This window comes from Vicia villosa, linkage group LG7, assembly GCF_029867415.1.
Source record: "Vicia villosa cultivar HV-30 ecotype Madison, WI linkage group LG7, Vvil1.0, whole genome shotgun sequence".
Classification (NCBI taxonomy): Eukaryota; Viridiplantae; Streptophyta; class Magnoliopsida; order Fabales; family Fabaceae; genus Vicia; species Vicia villosa.
Window position 1 is genome coordinate 111,152,117 of NC_081186.1, and position 21,896 is coordinate 111,174,012.

General features: G+C 35.0%; 1 protein-coding gene across 2 annotated transcripts; it reads left to right on the forward strand.

Moving 5' to 3' along the window:
- Window positions 1-10,836: 10,836 nt before the first annotated feature.
- LOC131616533 (histone-lysine N-methyltransferase ATX3-like) lies at window positions 10,837-20,505 on the forward strand. 2 transcript variants are annotated; one of them, XM_058887893.1, is made up of 24 exons: window positions 10,837-11,018; window positions 11,128-12,096; window positions 12,184-12,239; window positions 12,326-12,524; window positions 14,477-14,584; window positions 14,681-14,749; window positions 14,856-14,924; window positions 15,044-15,135; window positions 15,241-15,333; window positions 15,435-15,570; window positions 15,824-15,896; window positions 16,047-16,146; window positions 16,282-16,406; window positions 16,823-16,968; window positions 17,677-17,781; window positions 17,996-18,060; window positions 18,160-18,379; window positions 18,854-18,940; window positions 19,075-19,122; window positions 19,243-19,332; window positions 19,418-19,504; window positions 19,741-19,815; window positions 20,000-20,100; window positions 20,223-20,505. In XM_058887893.1, the coding sequence occupies exons 2-24, from the start codon at window positions 11,302-11,304 to the stop codon at window positions 20,311-20,313; spliced, it is 3,030 nt and encodes a 1,009-aa protein (XP_058743876.1). In that variant the 5' UTR covers window positions 10,837-11,018; window positions 11,128-11,301; the 3' UTR covers window positions 20,314-20,505. The 2 variants fall into 2 exon arrangements, with proteins under 2 accessions (XP_058743876.1, XP_058743875.1); XM_058887892.1 differs by having other exon boundaries at window positions 10,837-12,096.
- The last annotated feature ends 1,391 nt before the right edge of the window (window positions 20,506-21,896 follow it).

A 21,896-nucleotide genomic window follows, 5' to 3' on the forward strand; every position in this document is an offset into this window, starting at 1 on the left:
GTTTATAGAGTAAATTCCACTCAAGTAGTGCACATTTCTTAAAAGGGGACAAATAGGGGATTCGAGTAAGATCTAGTCGCCTTTGCAATATCATATCTTGTATCAATTGTATTGATCGGTAAAATAGCAAGTGTACTATTTTGCCTCTGTAGTAATAAAGGGGAAATTCCCCGAATGTCGAATCTCAAGGACTGCTTGACGATACAGAGTTTTATCAGTATTTCAATTAAACAAAAGTTATAAGAGGTTTGGTTTGGTTTTGAATAAAAACAATTACAGTAAATAATTAAAGTACGGATGAATTAGACAGATATGAGTAGGATGCTAGGGATGGTGAATGATTTGATCATGCAACAAATACAACTATGTCTTGCAACAATGGTTTGTCCAATTGACTATCAGTTCTTAAGGTTTATTATTCTCAAGTCCTCAGGTAATAATTCTTTAATCCCTCAACCTAATCACTATGTCCATAGAAATTACGGTTGAAATTAAGCTTTCCAATACCAAGAATATTCTGATTATTGAAGGGTATTCCTAGTCCTAGGTAATCTCTACTAAAATATGTTCTCAGACAAATCATGAACAACAGCTGGTCCGGCTTAATTGTATCACACAAAATCAATTTCCGTTTGTCCGACAGAAAAAACAATAAGACAGTAAGAGAACAAATCAATATAGAACAAACTAAATTATCATTGCAAAAATATAAATTTATTCATTACAGATCAAAATCAGGGTCACCCCCGCATTGGGGGGGTTTAGCTACTCATAACAATAACAAAAATCATAGTTTGAATTGTGGACATTACAGATAAACAAAGGGGATCAGATCTTCAATCGCGAATGCTCATGGAAATCTTCAATCCTTGCTTAGAATCTGAATTCTCCAGCTTCTCCAATGTATTTTCGCACCCAAAACTGTCCAACCTTTGTTCAAACGTATTCTCCTTCTTTTATTTTTGCCTGAATGGACTTTTCAGCAAGAAAGCCCAAACTTTCACGTGAACACGCATCTGGAAACGCGTCTGGCTAGATGACACGCGTCCAGGGATGCGTCTGAGCAGAGAGGCTCTTTCCTTTGCAATTTTGGGCGTCTGGCACGCGTCTTGGGACGCGTCTGGGGGCTTGGAACGCGTCTGGGCAGAGGAATGATCTCTGGCTCCATGCATGACAGGAGACACGTCTGGGGACGCGTTTAAGCAGCAGACAACACTTTCTCCACCTCCACACGCGTATGAGGACGCGTTTACACAGCAGTAGGTGTTCTTCCATAGTCACACGCGTATTGGGACGCGTTTGGCCAGCTTTATGAACTTTTCTTCAATTTTGACTTTTTTGCACTGATTTCTCTGCTTTATTCATCTGAGCCTACAAACACTATAAAACACAACCAAAGCATAAAATGACGAAAAATGAAATAAAATACTAAATAAAGTAACTTAAAGATAACTAAAAACAACGGTAAAAACATATGTAAAAACCACTGATCATGTATTCGCATAATTAATATTCTGCAAACCAATTTGAAAACCCTTAATATTTTATTTAAATTGCACAATTACAATCTTGTTTAAATTTGCAATCCATGTGGAGACGAATTAATTTTATTACTTAAACTGAATTAGTACACTTGCTAAGAAGTCATCAGCCATAAAGAGGAAAGGATGATAGACCAATTTGAACATCATTGGTGGATGGTTCGTTGGAGAGGGGAATTTAGCTCCTCCCGAAGAAGATATGTCCGCCAAGAGATACACATGGTGGATTCGACTTTGAAATCACCTTCTCCCGAAAAGATGCAGAAGGAATTCTTCCCCACAAAGATGAACTCGAAGAAAGAAATGTAATTCTCAAGAAAACACAAAGACAAATGTATAAGGAAATTATTGAAGAGGAAAACATGTGACTCAGGTATTTAAAAGGTTTGATTTGTCACTAAATCGAGTAGAGTCATCATCACATAGTCACTAGAGTCATAGATAAAATTGTTGGACATGCATCAACTATCCTCGTGCATCACTTGTCCCGAAAATCCAACCATGACGCTTGTCTAAGTTGCAACCTCGATATTGTGGAACCTCGCGCTCCAGAAAATAAAACTTGTCTCTTTACATTAACTAATGCATCTCAATCACATCGTTCTTCCAAACCTCGTACTTGAGGGACTATGAACTGGGACAACCTACGCAAATCACACTGCCCTTCTAAAACTCGTGCTTGAGGACTTATGAACTACAACGGCATACACAAATCACATATCTCATTCAAGCCTCATATTTTAGGGACTGTGAATTGATATGTCTTACCTTAGTCCCATCGCCTTTCTAGACCTCGTACTTGAGGGGATGTGAACTAAAATGTCTTATCTTAATCACATTGTCCTTCCAGGCCTCATGCATTAGAGACTATGAATTGAAATAACATCAATATGTCTGCCAATCATCTAGCACCACAAATAACATGGAAAGGACTTGGGTGTGAAAGGGGGGATCAGGTGGCAAGCATGTGGTCTCGCTCGACCCAATATGTCTCAGTCATGGATCATTGGATAACATGTCAAGGCACATATTAAAAAAGGAATAGAAGTCATCACAAGTCTTGTAGGTTAATTGCACTCTCTATTGTGAGGGATGACTAGCTTTATCCACTCTCACTATCAGGTCAAGGTTAAAGGACATGTGGTCAAACCAATAAGCGACTCAACCAATCCTCACAGCAACCACTTAGTAACTGGAACTATAAATACTCCAAACATTTAGTTGGGCGATTCGTTCACTCTTTTACATATCAAAATTAAAATGGCTTCTTCACACATCTCATCATAGGCAAATATCCTATATTGTGCTTATCACAAACACATAAAATATTTGTTATTTCAAGAGCATAATCAATTAGAATGCTTTCTTAATCAACTATTTGACAAATTCGTCCAATAATCAATCAGACAAGTGTCATGATCAAGTAAAGGGAAATTTTTTCTTCAATTAACTAAGATCCATAATTGATTAGGCTTCATTTTTTAAAAGGTTTGGCCCAACTTTAATTTTGGAAAAATATTTTGAAAAAGACAATTTAAAAAGTATTTTGAATGGATGTTCATAATCTTAATATTTTGAGACACTCGAATAATATTCCTTACGATCCTATAAAATAGATAAACTAAAAGAGCAATGACCATTTGCAAACTTTTAGTAGATGACACAATTTCTTTATAATGTTCTTTAGGGAATGTTTCTTTTTAGGGTAATCATCTAAACTTCTGTTTTTATATATTTCACCCATGTTAAATACATTTTTATTTATCTGGAAATCTAAAATCTAATAAACATTGAAACAAAAAAAAATCTATTAAACACATAGAACCACAAAAATCACATTCATTTGTGCATACCATCTAGTTTGAGGTTGAGTTTGACTTTGCCATTGATCTTACTAAAATATAAATGGATGAATCGAACTAAGTTTTGGGTTATAGATTTGTTGAAGCTTAACTAGTGTTCCTTGCATACAAGAAAGCTGGCAACAGGCTAAGAAGAGATTACCTGCACCTCAAACTATTGGTTATACAAGCACCTCAAACAATGCATCTAACATATCTACTATAACCAATTAAACTATCCTCAAACAAACTACTAAACACAGATAGTTTGTTAAGAAATGTATCACCACCTAATTACAAAGTACATTATTTCAAATCATGCCTAAGCTTAAGTGGCTAACAAAACCCAACAAAGCAAAACAATCATATCCATCCATTGTTAGTGTAATTTTCAACAAATTCCATTCAAATTCCTATCAATTATGAACATATTTGCCGTACGTAGATATGTGTATCAATGAAAAAAAAATTCTCAAAATATGAAAGTCAGAAACATTATTGAAAAAAATGAACACTCTGCACCCCTCTAAAAAAACAATATAAATCATGACAAGGATCAGAACAAAGATTGTAATCATCGCAGGAAGAACAGAACAGTGACAGTAATAGTGACAAAGTAATTAAGAAATGTGGGGAGAAGTCTAGATTATCATTCCATACTAGAATGCAACCCACGCCTTTTGTTACAACCCCTTTGATATAGGAGATGTTGCGAATGTCACATTGCAATAACTAAACAAAGGACAGGGGCCATCTCCAAATTTGGTTTCTTTTTTCTTAAAAACCTCAATTACTGTCACTACTACTACACAGATCTATATTCTTCCAACTCAAACCTTTTACTATATAAACATCATTTCCTTGTCGTTTCAGATCTCAGTATATATGCATAGAAAGATAAACCCAGATGAAAAATATGAAAACTTTCTTCGTGAAATGAATGTAAAATTAAAACTTTATTGTAAACAAGTTGAAAAATAATGGATTTAATTGTGCCAAGATAAGAAAAACGAAAAGTTGTTTGGAAAACGCAACATTGGTGTAACTTGGTTAGGAGGTGAAAGAGAGTGGCGAAGGTTTATGGGGAAATGAGGAACGGCGCTGACAGTTGAAGAATTTAGGGTTGTGTTTGGATCGGGCGGGGTAGTGTAATTGGATTTTAGCCCAAAACATATTCAAAGAAAGGCTTTGCTATTGGCACCCAGATTTTTTTATACTAATTTTGTGTTTTTTTTTTTGGATTTCTTATTCCATCCCATGTTTTTTTTTACGCGCAACGCAAAATTTCGTAAATGCCTATTAAAATCGAAAATATATTTCCAGTGCACATCAAAATTTGATAAACTATACATTAGAACCAAAATTTAATTTTCGGTTTTGACCCGGAGAAGTAATTTCGTTTTATGTTACACATAAACCATAAAAGCATCATTGAATAACACAAATATCACAAACTCAAAATACAATTCATAATATAAACATAAGAAATACATTAAGAATTTTAACATAAATCAAACATTATCAATCAACGTCCACGTGGACGTTGCAACATCATGATAATATCATCGACCGATCTTGAAATAGTCGCATCTAGCTCAATTAGAACTTTTTTCTCAAAACTGGTAAAAGTATTTCACATAGTTTGTATATCAGCGTTGTTCTTCAGCTCACGGTTGATGAACACAAGCTTTCCATCTTTGTCAACAGATGGCGAGCGGTACTCGATCTTCACAACTTTGTGCTTGTCGCCATAAGATACAAGTTCCAGCAATATTTCACACACATCTTCAATTGGGATGTACTTGGTGAACTTAAATTCGCGTGATCGTGTAGCGCCGGTAAAGTGGACAACTCCAACATGCCATTTGATGTTCATTTCTGATTTTTGGTGTTGGTATGAAACAATATGACAAGTGAGGTTATTTATAGCAGTCGGAGGCAGACATATGACACAGGCAGAAGGGAGACCATATGTTTTCACAATTGTACAACCACACTTTGAGCTATCAGAACCGACATTAGAAGCTCGTTTGGCTTCGTAAAAATTATAATTCAAAGTTGCTTGAGAGATATTACCGACCAACTAAGAATATATGGTGTTGTCTTTGAATATGTGTTCCAACACCGTGATACTACGGCAAATGTTGTATGTATCTCATTATGCTGGTTTAGTATCATCTGGTTCACAGAATTCCAACCCGTAATCAAATCACCCTTGCTATTTCCCAACCAATTCTTCATACAAGCATGAGCAGACTCAACTCGGTTTCTTGTTGTATTTCTGAGTTACATAACCTTATCGGCCTAGGCACAAACATTCTTCTCCTTTAAATTGTCAAGTATTATGCTTTCAATATATTTCAATAGATTGGGATATTTCACACAATCATTCCTAAATTGTAAAACAACATAAGCTTATAGCTCTTTTGTATATGCGTTTATTATAACATTCCATGCATCCATAATTTTCTCCACAATGATGCCCGCCTTAACCAGTTTTTCATCTTCACCTGCAATTTGATTTATCCCCGCTGCGGGTTTAACCCGACTTCTCACATTTTTAGTATTATGGTACCTGCAAAGTAAGGCGTGATAAGTAGGAAATACAGTTGCAACCGAATTCATTAATGTTGTATCTCGGTCGGTAATAATGACTTTCGGCATATCTTCTCAATCCTTCAACATTGACCTACAAACCTCTAAAGCCCATGCAACGGTGACCTCCTTTTTGCACTACAGAACTGAAAACCAACAGAATATGTCTTCTCAGTCGACGTAACACCAACAATTTCCAATAATGGAAGTTTGTACTTGTTGGTCTTATACGTTGAATCAATTATGAGCACGATGGGAAACGTATTGAACAATTTAATGGTGTCAGGATGAGTCCAATAAATATCTCTTACTGTTACCCCCATCATCATCTCGTCGGTGCCTACAAACATAATTGTTTTCATCTAGAAGTTTCAAGAGGTATTGCACCTCGGTTCGATTCCCCTAGTAACTAATTTGGATTGATAGCGCCTATTGTAAACTTGCTTGATATTTGATGTATTCCAGAGTGTTTTGCGCTTCAAGGTTTCAAGTGTGTTTTTGGGCGGTACCAAGTTCAAAGTCATTACAAAAACACACATCTTTTCATCCAGAAGGAGCCCACATGCAATTGGATGACCGACTAACTTTTGGCTTAAATCATGATTGTGTAAACCACATATCACATTAAATCTCTATTTCTTATTTGCCAAAAGATAACCATGTAACATCGCCAATATTGTGTCTCCTTTCCAAACGAGGTTTATTCCCAGTCAAAGTATTCATCATAACATTGTAGTGGCTAACGAGATGATACATAGTATGAACAAGTTGAGGGGTAATAAGGTCTATTTTGAAATAAAGATAAACTTATCCAAAGCTTATGATATAATAAGTTGAGACTTCACTGTTAAGGTATTGGAAGAAGTTGGGAATCCTGAAAACCTCTAGTACATTATCTGGGAGTCCATAACTTCGGTTAAAATGAATGTTCTTTAGCAAGGTCAAAATGGTAGATAAGAAGAAGGATAAGAATTGGTTTACCCGGTTGGACTCTTTCGGAATCTTCTTCTTCGAATTAGCCTCAAAGGCAGGGTCTTCTGAGCTCGTCTATTGTGTTTTTTACATGGATAAACCTCTTTTCTTATGGGCTGGCCGTCCTTCTGTTTCGATGAATGGATTGACCATGAGCTTACAGTGCCTTGTAGAAAGCATAGCCTCATTGTTCACTCACCGAAGATTCTTCTCTTCACATAGATCTCGGGATACGAGACCTTCCTTCAACTACGAACTAAGCAGCCTTGAAAGTTGAAAGAAAGGAGTATTGGAATGAAAGAAGAAGGGAATTCATTATTGGATAGTCCCATCCCAATCCAATACGAAAACGAGTAATGAGCCCCTTTATGCTGTGGGCAGCAGAGATTAGATTCGTATTCTTCTCTTTGCTTTGGTACCGGCCTTTATATCTCAATCTTGCAAGGCACGACAGGCATCGGAACGAACTCCGTGGAGAGCCACTCTTTGGTCCAATAAAGAGACAGATCAGCATCCATAGAATCTATCTAGAAAGAGGCAGTCTGCCGCATCAAGAAGAAGCGCACATCTTTTTTCGGCGCCAATAAAATAAAAAGTTTTCACACCGCATGGGCTCATCATCTGATGCAGAACTTATTTCATAACCACCATCCATCACCAGTGCACATTCCACATCCCACTTAAAACTTATCGATTCCTCGGGTAGCCTCCTCTAGAAAGGCATTCCAGCTTCAGAGGCAGGTGAGCCGGGTCAGGAAGGACTTTGACTGCTGGGATGGGGTCGGATCCTACTCGAAGAACTCCACCACGAATAAGAATATTCGGGTTGGATAGGCAGTAGAGATAGGAACTCCTATCTGTAGGGCGACTTTCAAGACAAAGATGCACTACTCCATCTAGCTTGAAGACCTCGTGGGGAAAGATAAGAATCCCTTTTTTAAAGGTAAGGACTGAAGGGAATAAAAAAAATAAAAAATCCCTTACCAGCCGACGGGACTCTACGTCTGGGTCTTATTCCATCTTAAACTTGGATTAGGAAGAGTGCCCTTGAACTACAGATCAATCGTTTAAGACTCAGCGTGGGCTAAGGCAAGGAGATCGTATATCTCTTTACCTTTTCGTTCTTTGTATGGACATATTATCTCATTTTATTTGCGACAAGCTTGAGGGCGGAAAATGGATTGGTATAAAGACGGGTAAAGCTGGTCCTATCATCACTCACCTCATGTGTTGCGGACATTTTATTGTTTGGAAAGGCAACAAAAAAATAGATGGAATGTACTTTGGAGGTTCTTCATAAGTTCTGCTTCAGTTCAGGTCAGAGCATAAGCCAAGAGAAGTCTAGCATCCTTTTCTCAAGCAACACAAAAGTGCATATAAAAAAGCTGTTAGCCATGTCAAAGTTCAGAGAAGTCAATAACCTTGGAAACTACCTTAGAGTCCTGATGACCGGTAAGTGCCCGAAGATCAAGGACTATCGCTTTTTGCTGGACAAAATAAACACGAAACAAGCTAATTGGAAAGGCAAACAACTCTCCTTTGTAGGTCGAGTGACTCTTGGAAAACCCGTTATTGAGGCAATTCCGACGTATTCGATGATGACTACTATATTTCCTAAGACTTGCATTGAGCAAATTCAGGCGATCCAAATGAGGTTCATATGGGGAGATATTGATGGCATCAAACATTTTCATACTATCAGCTGGAAAAAGCTTACCAAACCTAAGCACAAGGGTGGCCTCGATCTTAGGAATCTCCAGGTCATGAACAGAGCTTGTTTAGCTAAATTGGGATAGAATCTGATCAGTGGCAGCAAGGCTTCATGGTGTAAAGTATTAAGCAACAGATATGACAGAAGCAGACACGGGAGTTCAAGTTTGGAAGTTAAGAATTACGACTCGTATCTTTGAAAACATAGTGGCTAATCGTACTATGTTGGACGATATGACAATGTGGAACATACGTAACGGGCGAAACGTCAAAATTTGGGATGATTGTTGGATTAGAGCGAGAGTAAAACTTAAAGATCTCCTGATGCATAATCCAATTATATAGGGCAAGGTAACCGTTGCGGAATGCACCTTGGCCAAGGGAGATTGAGACTGGGATTGGTTCAACAGAAATGTTCAGCATGAACTCCATCAAATTTGTTTAGGTATTCGTCCCCCTAGGGATGAGTATGGAGAAGATTGCAGGACTTGGAGTGGTATGTTTAATGGCACCTTCACAATTTCTAGTGCATATGCTTCTCTTAGAATTGGAAATGAGGAAAGTGATAGTGACCTGTGGAAAATGATCTTGCAGGTTAGCGCCCCTAAACGTGTTTGACATTTTATATGGCTCGTACACCATGAAGGTATCAAAACCCACCAGTTTTTGCATAGGCTTGAACTCGGGAAACTGTTCTACACTGGTTGCACGACACTGGAAAAGTCATGTTTACACGCTCTACGGGACTTTCAAATGATGAACAATATCTGGAGGAGCATGGTGAGGCATAGCTCCAAAGCTCATTTTTTCAGTGGTACGATAAAGGATTGACTTATTTTAAATCTAAAATACAGCATGACAGAAGGCAAAACAATCGTCGAATGGACCTCCTACAGGGGAACAACTTGTTACAACGTCTAGTAATGGAGAAATTCGAGAGTACATAACATTGAATTTCTCATGCTACACAACATGATAAACACTATAAATGGTCAGGTTAAAATGTACACAGAAAGTGTTCTGTTACGCAACAAAGGAAACATTCTGCATAAGAAGGTTCTCCAGGTTCATTGGACCCCTCCAACTGGGGATTGGGCGATATTAAATGCTGATGGCGCTGTATTGAAGTCGAACTAAGCGGGGTGTTAGGGGCTGATCCGAAACAGTTCTGGTCTTTGGGTGGAAGGATATGCGAAGGCGTCAAACATGCTATTGACAACATAATTGTGGGGCGTGTGCGAAGGCGTTAAACATGTTATTGATAGAGGATTGTGAAATTAGAAGTCCAATCAGATATCACGAAAATGAAGAATTTACTCAATCATAAATCGGGTGTGGAGCCGCGAGAATCAAGTTTGTTAGTGAATATAAAGAATTGCTAGACAATTTAGAAGAGTGCACAGTGAAAGAAGCTAATGCTTGTGTTGACCGTCTAGCTACGTTAGAGCATGAATATCGGTGGTAGCTTAACAATATAAAGCCACCCAATGTCAGAAAATAATAATATTTAAATGCAATGGTTCAACTATCAATAAACCACCGTTGCCTTTTGTGGCACCGTGGCTTTGGCAGGTTTTGGGAAACTTTTTTCCTTTTAACCAATCACAAATTGAATTGAAGTAAATTGTAGTATTAGTGGGACCCAATTTAAAATTTTAAATAAGTGGTATGGATATTTGAGAGATGTATTTTAATCAATTAAATAACTAAAAATTATAAAATAATATAATATATTAAGTGGGGTCCATTTATGCCACCAAATTGAGTGGTATGGATGTGGATGCTCTTAGGGGCAGCTAATGCCTAGTGCAATATTGTGTATGGTGCGTGCCCTTCGGATCTCCGCAAAGAGTATCTAAAGGATATTAATGAATTCGCCCGAGTGCGGAGTAGTGTAGAGTAGTTTGTTTCTTTGGTGAAAGGCCTCCTTCTTTAAAAAAAAAAAAAAATTTGATGTATAAATAAATATATAATTTGTGTTATTACTTTTTAGAAACGTGTAGGTTTATATCTTTTTATTTATTTTTTAAAATCTATAATAATAGACACCATAATTTTTTATTTATTTTTCAAAAACTAAATTGAATTAAAAAATAAGAAAACAAAATCCAGTCAAAATAAAATATATAATAATAATAATAATAATAATAATAATTAACAAATTCCATATACTCGTAACGAGCCCGTTCCTTGTGGCACACACAGACCACAACACAAGCTTCTTCTTCTCCTTCTTTGTTTTGTTCTTCTCTCAACAAAATTCAAATTCATTGTTTCTCTCCAAAATCTCAATCGTCGTGTTTTCACACTTTTCTCATTCTGTGCTTTCCGATTATTGGTTCCGAGATCGAAACCGTCGGTGAATTCTTTTGCCTTTTAGTTTTCCGCGAGTTTTTCGGAAGGGAATAATATAAAACCGATCAGTTTTTGGGTTTTCATTATTTTGTTTCTTCATTGTTCGATTTCAGGGTTTTTGCATTAGGTTTAGGGATTCGAGGTTCCAGATTTGTGACGTTTGGATTGTTTTTGCACAGGGAGGTTTTAGGGACTCGAATTGCGAGAATCTTGGTAACATTGTTTTGATATTTGAAATTAGGGTTTTCTGATGAACAAGGATCATTATTTTGGACGGTTAGAGCGATATGTCGATTAAGCGTACTACGAAAATTGAAATGCCGAAATTGAAACGGTGTAAATTGGAGGAACCTGATGATGTAGGTCATGGACGGTGTTCTGGGATTGAGAAGAAGCGTAAGGGGAATGGGTTTTACTCTTTGGGTGATGCTGAAGATTTCAGTAGTGGTTCTGCTTCTTGGAATAGTGAAGTTTCGCATTCTGCATGTGATGGTGGTGGTGAGGTTGAGTTTAATTCAAGTTCCGCGTCTCGGCCTCCTTTGTTGCGGTCCTCACGTGGTCGCGTTCAGACGCTTCCGTCGAGGTTTAATGATTCTGTGGTTCTTGATACATGGAAGAATCGAGGAATGAAAGCCGAGGATGGAGATGGGGATTCGAGCTTTGAAGATGATAAGAGTTTTGTTGAGAACGATCGAGTTAAGTATAGTGACGGGAATTGTTTGAAAAATTCTGTGTGTTTTCCATTTGTTGAAATGAAGGTAGATAAAAAGGAGGGTGGTCATTTTTCTAGTGTGGTTAGAAAGACGATGAAGACTGACAGCAATGCTTCTGGTTCTGGTCTTAGTTTTGAGGATGTAGAGCATAAGACTAATGGGAATGATGGAAAGAGGAGAGAGGTTTATAGGCCAGAGGATTTTGCTCTTGGTGATATTGTTTGGGCCAAATGTGGGAAGAGATATCCAGCTTGGCCTGCTGTGGTGATTGATCCCCTCTTAGAGGCTCCTAAATCCGTCTTGGACTGTTGTGTTCCTTTTGCGATTTGTGTGATGTTTTTTGGTTATTCGAAAAATGGGACTCAAAGGGTAATTCTTTTTATGAGTGTTGTCTATTTATCATTGTAAATTTGAGTTTTTGATTAATGGAATTCTAAAAGAATAATGAATTGGCAGGATTATGCATGGGTGAAACAGGGGATGATATTCCCCTTCTCGGAATTCATGAACAGGTGTGTATGATTAGACGGCAGTAGCCGCAGTTGTTTCTGTTGGAATATTGGAGATTTAATCAGTATTTTTAAAAATCTTTATCCAGATTTCAGGGGCAGACCCAGTTGTTCAAGTGCAAACCAAGTGACTTTCGCATGGCCGTGGAGGAGGCAAAGTTGGCAAAAGATGGTATTCTAGAATCACATTTGCGAGCGGAGGAAGTGACTAATGTAGAAGCTCAACCTGATAGAGTTGAAGAGGTCACGATTTCAAATATTGATCAGGATTATTACTGCCAGGATCAGGTAAAAATTAAGTTTTTTACTCGTGTTTTCTGTCAGCGGATTATAGACAAGAGCATTTATAAACGGTTTTTGCATAAGGGGTATTTAGTCTAGGAAGGACTTTGGAATGTCAATTTATTTGTCTATACATTTTTTGTTCAATTGAATAGTTTTTACTCAGTTTTTTTTTTTTTTTGGTAACAAACTAGTGAATTATATGTATCTATTGTAGTATTAATTTTAACAATGAATAATAATTGAAAATAATTAATTAATAGACAACATGATCAATTGAAATTTTAAAAAACATTCAAAAGTTACCCTAATTTTAATTATAAAAAACATGAAAAATTGAACTGTTTAACTTGATTCAAAGATAACATAAGATGATTAGATACAATATATAAATTATGAATAATTATATGATTATGTGTAGGATAATATAATTCAGCCATATAGGGATTAGGGGGAGTATGCTGTCTTTTTATTTCCTTTAAGCTTAATACTTCAGTTAAGCGGCAAGGCGAGTACTGTAATAGTACCGACAACTATAACTATTTCCTTAGATATAAGTGGGTTGTTGTTGTTGGGGTAGTATTGTCTTATATCCAAGATAGTTAAAAGCGAGATTTTATGCAAAATCGGGAAGGGGAAGTTAAATAGTAAAACTTGGAATCGTAACACTAATAGTAAGACTATAAAATTCATGTATAAGCATATAAAATAGCATTAGTGTAAGACAAAGAAAACCTAAAATCACTTGAAATAGTTGCTTAAATTTAAATTCATAAGCATCGCTCACAAGTAAGATGTTTTTTTTTTTGACAGAAAGTAAGATGTTTAAAACCTTACATCACACATAAATTACTTGAAATAAAATTTAAATTCATAAGCATAACTCACAAGTAAGATAATTAAAACCCGAAATCACACTTCAAGTACTTATAGAAATTTAAATTTATTCTTAAGCATAATCGTAGAAACATTTCAAAAATCGTGGATTATACAATTCAACGATTAACATTGGTGATTCCACCAAAATAGGATTCTGTGTGCAGAATCGTAAAATCGTGGGATTTTATGATTCAAATCAGGATTTTAACTACCATGCAAATAGTGGCTATAACATAGTGAAATTTTGAACGAACCAACTCTGTTCTCGCAAGATTTTTTAGTTTTTCATGTCCATAATACAACAATAACCAAGCCTTATCCCACTAAGTGGGGTCAGCTACATGATCAAACTACACCATAATGTGCTATCAAAAACCATGCTTCTATTCAACTCTCTAATCTCAAGATCTTCCTCAATAGTTTATCTTAAAGTTTTTCTTGGTCTTCTTCTACCTGTGTAGCTGTTTGACTACTCTCCTTACTACAAAATCCACATGTCTCTCTCTACATTTCCATTAAGCCTATTTTTCACCATCTTTTTTTATTAAAGGTGCTACCCCAACATTCTCTCTAATCTAAAGACAGTGTAATCTAAGTTTTTTCTGTCCCAACATGAATCATAATCTTAAAATCGCAAACTGACAGGTCCATTTGTCTGAGCTTTATAAATTCTATTTCTAACAAGTGTAGGATATGAGTTTATTGACAACACTAGTTGAAACAGGGATGTAACACTTCTACTGTTCCAGTTGCTACGGACCTGTAAATTTTTTTTATCTACAAATATTTATGATCTTGGATGAGATTGACATTGACTTCAAATTGTTCTTCTCCTGTCTAGAATAAATGCTTTACAAATCTTTTTGAGAATATCTTTCTATAAATCTGTATGCAAAATTCCTATAGTCCATACTGAAATGTGGATTGTAAGTCTTTTGCTGTGTTCTTGTTAGTTTGTATGTTGCTTTGTCCAGTAACTCTGCGGAAAAGAAGATTTGGATTACAGTTAACTGTATAAAATTGTATCTCCATCAACTCTGGTTATTTGAATGTTTCTACCCACTGAATATATTGTGCAGGATACTAGATGTTGTGACAGCTGTGGTCTGATGTTGCCATGCAAAACCATGAAGAAGGTTAAGGGTTCAAGTTATGCACCACAATTTCATTGCAAACACTGTTTGAAGGTTATACATAATGGCTTATTTTAGTGCTTCAAATTTTTCACTAAATAATTCAAAATGGATAGATGATTTAAAAAAAATTATATTCTGCTCTTACAGTTACGAAAATCAAAACAATATTGTGGAATTTGCAAAAAGATTTGGCACCATTCTGATGGTGGGGATTGGGTGAGATTGTCTTGTAAATTTAGTTTCTTTCCCAATATTTATTTAAATATACTTTTGATACAATAAATTCAAAATTTTGATATCTTTTGGGAACTCTCTGAACCAGGTATGTTGTGATGGTTGCAATGTATGGGTGCATGCTGAGTGTGACAAAATTTCTACCGAACATTTCAAGGTGCTGTGTTGTGGTTAATATGGAACTATATATTGATTTCACAACGACTGCTTTTTAAAAACTATGTTGGTTCACAAAGTATTTGAAACTAAATATAAATACCCGGCATCTGGTTGCAGGATCTGGAAAATACCGATTACTATTGTCCAGATTGCAAGAAAAGTATCAATTGTAAACTACCAGAAGCAACAGCATACAAATCAAAAATCAAGTACATATTATTAATCATCCATTGCTGTTTTTTTCCTTCTAATTCGGGGTATTCGACATTTTATTTTTTACTTTGAATCTTACGATTTGATATCTTTCGAGGCAGATCAGTGGAGTGTAGCCAAAATGGTGTGTTTCCTGAGAAGTTAATGGTGGTGTGCAATGGAATGGAAGGAATTTACTTCCCAAAGCTTCATTTGTAAGCCATTAGCCCTTCTTGGATATTATGGGATTGATATTATGCCATTAGCCCTTCATTTGTAAAGCTTCCATTGAGCTGCTAGTGATTGTATTTTTCAGAATTATGTGCAAGTGTGTCTCTTGTGATTCAAAAAAGCGGACACCCAGTGAATGGGAACGACATACTGGAAGCAGAGCCAAAAAATGGAAATACAGTGTGAAAGTGAAAAGCACAATGCTACCACTTGAAAAATGGGTTTGTATTAGTTCTTTCTATATCAGAGTCATGTCAAATATATGTTAGTTTCTGCTTGTGCTGGTTTTGAATTAATGGTCATGAAATATATAGTTCTTTTATAAGGGATGTGGTTATTATCATGCCTTTCTTTTGAAATAATGGTCACAAAGTATATAGTTATTTTTTAGGGATGTGGTTATTATTTTGCCTTTCTTCTTTATTATATTACGAGGTGCTTCTTTCTCAGTTTTGACTCAACATAAATATATAGATCACGGAGCATATTTCACAAGATGGGGTTCCCCAGGAATTAAATCAGCAGCAGGTGCTTGCTTTTTTGCAAGGTAAGTGTTCATTTCATTTAACTTTTACATACCAAAGCCTTGATATCTTCTCTTTTACCATGCCTTAGGAAACACGCTGTTGCATGATTTCCCTTGAATATATCTGATGGCTTAGATTTATTTACTAATTACTCTTACTTATTGTGGCAGAGAAGTATGAGCCAGTTCGTGCAAAATGGACGACAGAAAGATGTGCTGTTTGTAGATGGGTTGAGGATTGGGAAGATAACAAATTTATTATCTGTAACAGGTGTTTCAATTATTGTTGATGATCTTTACCTTTTTGTTTAGAACTATTTTGTATGATTTTTACATTTTATTTAAAATTTACGAGGCTTTAAAGATGGTGATGTCAATTATATATGTTTTCATGTTTATTATGCAGGTGCCAAATAGCAGTCCACCAGGAATGCTATGGTGCAAAGCATGTTCAGGATTTTACTTCTTGGGTTTGTAGAGTATGTGAAACTCCCGATGTTGAAAGAGACTGTTGCCTTTGTCCAGTAAAAGGCACGTGAATCTAGTATTTTGGGCAATCTGAACTCGTTTTGTTCTTATGTCTGTATCCTATGATGTTAAGTTTTTTATTACAATAGCAAATGATGGATCCTGCACTCCAACAATTCTGACATGGGAAAGAGGGGCTTTTTATTTATTTAATGGCTTGACTTTCTATTATTCAAATAGTTTTCTTTACTTTAGTGGATGATCAATACCTATATAACCATTTTTTCTCATTTTCACAAAATTAAGACGAATCCCTTTAACGCCTGATGTGAATAACTGAAGTTATACAAAAGTTTTTACATAATGAATTTTTCTATTGCCCATTCCTTGTTTTGTGCTTCTTGTATTTTAGCTTTCATGATCATTCATGTGATTAATTGCTAATTTGATTTTGCTATTTATGGAAAAATGATTTGCAGGTGGTGCTCTGAAGCCAACTGATGTCGAGATGTTATGGGTTCATGTAACATGCGCTTGGTTTCAACGTGAAGTTGTTTTCAAAAACCCTTTGGTCATGGAACCTGCCCTTGGAATTCTTAGAATTCCTCCTAATTCCTTTGTCAAGGTAAGACGGCAGGCTATAAGCTGATCTTTCATTTGTTAACAATTGGCTTCAGCTATAATATTGCCCAGAATGCATGCTGAATAATTCTAAATTTACAAATGCATTGACCTGTGCAGTGCACAAGATTAATTTTGGATAGAGTAATATTTTCAATTATTTCACACTTTTATTAGTAAACATTTAATAGGTTAATAATGACTGTGAACTCTGAAGCTAAATATTATGTAGGAAAGTAAACTAAAAAAATCTGGACACAAACCAAATATAGAGAGAATGTATCAGTTAGAAGTCACACAAAAAGGTGAAAAATTCCAATCAATTATATCCCTAATGCATACTGGATGGTTTTAATTTTTATTTGGCTGAGTCTAAAATGCACCAGAATGCATATTGGGCATAGCGTTCTGTTTTTTTATATATCTGTACGTCAATATATTTATACAAATTGTACTGTACTTATGATATTCAAATAAAATGTATTATTTTTTAATTATTTTTGGATGACTATTCTTAACTAACACTAAATAATTAACACTAAATTCACTATATATAGCCATCCATCTTCAGTTATATTTCTTCATTTTTTCAGTAAGATAATGGTGGGGTTGTTATGTAAATTACACTTAGCTTTCCTTTCTTTCGTATTTATATTAGTCTCGGTTGTACTTAGAAACTCATGCAAACGTTTCTTGTCCACTGTGATTGCAGACTTGTGTAATTTGTAAACAAAGTCACGGTTCTTGTACAAGTTGTTGCAAGTGTGCTACTTATTTTCATGTAATGTGCGCATCAAGAGCTGGGTATACCATGGAAGTAAGTTTCATGTTTCTTTGGAGTTGACTAGGTTGATTTCAGATATTTTTTACTTTTACTTGATTTGTCCTCCCCTAGTTTCCTCTCTTTCTTTTGGAGGACTGGTGCATCCTCTGCGGTTTCATTCTGATTAATTAATTTCTATGTATTTAAATTTATTCCTGTGTGGATTACAAGAGCTTGGGAAATATGCTAATATTGTTTAAACATACAGTTGCATTCCAGGGTGAAGAATGGGATTCAAATAACAAAGAAGTTAATTTACTGCGCAGTTCATAGGTTTGTGCTCTATTGATCCGATGAGATAAACTGCTATCTTCCATTTTATTAATGATGTTTAATATGCTAATTCATTATCATATGCTAATTCATTATCAGAGTCCCAAGTCCTGATTCTGTACTGGTTGCACATTCTTCCCTGGGGATTTTCTCTCCTAGAACTTCAATTCAAAATCACAAGGGATCCTTCCGGGGATCAAGGCTGGTTTCATCAAAGAATATAGAGTTCAATGAATGTTCAACTTCAACCACTGAAAATGATAGGGTTGAGCCATTTTCTACTGCCAGATGCCGCGTGTACCGAAGTTCTCCAATTAAGGTGATGATTCTAAACATATAATTATGGCCATTGTAGTGTATTGACTGCCCTATTCATTTGCGCTTATTATGTTTGAAACTTTTGGAGAGGAACTGATAATTTAACTTTTCTTATTCATTCGTCTATATACAAGGATGCAATATTTATGAAAAGTTGGTTAGAAGAATACCTATGTTGCACAAACACAATACAATGAATCTGTTATTCATCGTTCTTTAAAAATTATAGGATACAATCGATAAATGATATGTATATAAAGTTATACAAATTACAATATTGAAGTAGATATATCTAGGTTGTCAATCGCACCGGTGCAGTGTGGAACAGTGGCTAGCCACCACTTATAGTAGGTTAGCTGTGTCGAACGATAAGGGTGCATGAGGTGTGCTGGCTCCACTGCTAACTCTCAATATTATCTATTTTTTGTCTTCTCAATTTGGTCTCTTTACCACATTTTCTCCCATATATTGCCAGAGAGCTAATGTGCTGCCAATAATTCACTTGCTGAGGGGACCCAGCCTTCATTCTATAAGCGAAATAACTCAATTGAACAATTATAAGGTAATCCTCATGCTCAACATGATATATGTTCGACTCTTACTTTTGCAATAAGTAACCCGGTCTTACTAAGTTGTGACTATAATATGTGAAAGGAAAATGTTAATTTGGTATCTTATAATATTGATTTGTGATAGGTTGCTGAAGTATTTACTTCTTTCAAGGAACGTCTTCACCATCTGCAGGTATTCATATATTTCCATTTGAAAAATTAATGACTTGAATTGCTTATATCAATTTTTTAAATTTGAAATCTCGTCTTTTCTTTTTTAATTTGAAGTAAATTTTTAAACATTTTGTATCAGAAAACTGAAAAACTTAGAATTTGCTTCGGAAAATCGGGTATTCATGGATGGGGTCTCTTTGCTCGAAGAGATATACAAGAAGGAGATATGGTAACTTACTGTGTATTATTTTAATATGGATTGCTGCAAATTCTTCTAAAGATATAAAATTTACGCGTGTTATGTTTGTCTGCAGGTTGTTGAGTATCGTGGTGAACAGGTAAGGCGTAGTATTGCCGATCTGAGAGAAGCAAAATATCGTTCAGAAGGCAAAGATTGCTATGTGAGCCTCTTGCTTAAGATTGATTCTAATACCTGTCTGTACTCACCCTCTCTTTGTTTTGCTTAACATAACAAAGTCTATAATAGTTCAAAATAACATTGTTTCATTTATGTTCTTTTAAGACCTATATTTGGTTCAAATGCCCGTATTATCTATACAGGTTCATGATTGCTAATAACATTTGAAAATTTATTATTCACTGCTATTCATGACACTAACGAACATAAATTATGCAGTTGTTCAAGATCAGTGAGGAAGTAGTCATCGATGCAACATACAGGGGAAATATAGCACGTTTAATAAACCACTCTGTATGTTTTTACTGGACTCTACTGTAACTTTATGCTTATGTTGTTGTAGTGTGGGTTTTTATGAAGAGTAATTCAAAATTCTGTGACTTGAGCACAATTGTCATGTCATGTGATTTTATGTAAGAGATATTAAAATAGCAAAAGAAAAATAACATGTACTAATATTCAACCTGATGTGCTTCAGTGCATGCCAAACTGCTATGCAAGGATTTTGAGTTTGGGTGATCAAGGGAGCCGGATTGTTCTTATTGCCAAAACCAATGTTTCTGCTGGTCAAGAACTAACGTGCGTTTCACCTAGTATTAGCGTTTGCACATCTTTCATTTTTTGGGCTCTCACATCTCCAAGCATGCATATTGGGGGTATATGTTATACTTGATTAACTTATTTTTCTGATGTTGCAACAGGTATGATTACTTGTTTGATCCAGATGAGCAGGAAGATTTGAAAGTTCCCTGCCTTTGCAAAGCACTCAATTGTAGAAAATTTATGAACTAGGTTAAGCATTTTTTGCAGTCTTCTAACCATAGGGTAAAGATTTGTCCATTGAGCTTTTTATTTTTTTACCAGTTTGGTATAATTTGTATATAATATTTTATATATAATAAAATAGGAAACTTCTGAGCAAATGAGTTGTGGAGGCATTTTTGTAACTCACATGGTTCCTCTACATTCTCCGAATTCTGTAGATATTTGGAAGAAATTTAGATTGAAGACAAAAGTTATATAGAAGATAGATATTATTCGGTGCTTTTCTTGGTCTGCATAGAAATAGTTGACCATATCTCTTCGATTTCTTGGTCTGCATAGAAATAGTTGACCATATCTCTTCGATTTGATTTGGTATTTTTCGAAAAAAGAAATCAATATCTGGGCGGGGTTTATAATTGAGTGTTTTTTGCAAAACTAAATCAAACGTGCTGTGTATTGATCTTTACAACACTGCAAATAAAGTCTGGTTAGTTTTTTTAATCATGAGTGTACTTAATTAGATTTGGATTATAAAGTATTGGTAAAGACTCACTTATTTGTACTATTTATAATATTAAGCATCATGCTCAGTTGTGCCCTCAAGGCAATCTTTAGAAAGTTACCAACGGAAAGTTTTGTACTCTTGGAACACTAATTAACATTACCTTAATACAATATAACTAGTCGTCTACCCGTGCGAAGCACTGGTAAATATTATCGATAAATATTAATTTAAAAAATATAAAATTAATATGTATTAATTTTTTTATTAAATTTAGTTTTTATTAAGAAAAAATAACAATAATTTAATAATTTCATTTTATATATAAAAAAGATTATATTCTTAACAAAATAAAAGTTAAAATAATAATAATTTGTAAAATGTTAAAAATAGTGTCCTTGTATGTAGTGGTGTAGACATAATAGGTAAATAAATTTTTTATGAATACATTACCACCACATTATGATTTTTGTTATTAATTTGATTTTTTTCTTCAAGGTCTTTTTATCTGCCCAAAAAATAAATACCTAGTGAACATTAATAAATAATATTAGTACTTTTTTTTTTTTTGACAAAATATTAGTACTTTTTAAATATATAGATATAAATATTTTTATTGGAAAAATTAGCAACAATAAGAATTCGAAAAGAATTAAAAATCTCTAGATGGACAACACCAATTGATCTTGAAACTAACTCTATTTCACATTATGATTTCTTCACCAAATCTTTTTCTAAAAATTGTATTTTAGAAGCTTCAAAATCACTTACAAATAAACACAACTATAATCAGCAAAAAAAATTAAATTTAAAATAAAAGAAAATAGGCCCAATGTGTTTGTGTGTATTTGGATTAGAATCAAACTTTGATAGATGGAAAGAGGAAACATATTTAGAAAAATATTTGAGATAAATAGTAATCATTTGGCTAGAAGAAATGGAAACATAAGAAAAAAAATGAAATTTAAAATAAAAGAAAATAAGCCCAATGTATTTGTGTGGATTTGGATTAGAATCAAACTTTGATAGATGGAAAGAGGAAACATATTTAGAGAAATATTCGAGAAATAGTAATCATTTGGCTAGAAGAAATGAAAACATAGGAATT

Bases quoted from the DNA above. Each gene is read 5' to 3' on its own strand.
- LOC131616533 (XM_058887892.1), top strand. From the start codon at position 11,302: ATGTCGATTAAGCGTACTACGAAAATTGAAATGCCGAAATTGAAACGG. The intron at 19,123-19,242 runs GTATTCATATAT...ATTTTGTATCAG, and splicing joins AACGTCTTCACCATCTGCAG to AAAACTGAAAAACTTAGAAT. The intron at 19,816-19,999 runs GTATGTTTTTAC...GATGTGCTTCAG, and splicing joins CACGTTTAATAAACCACTCT to TGCATGCCAAACTGCTATGC.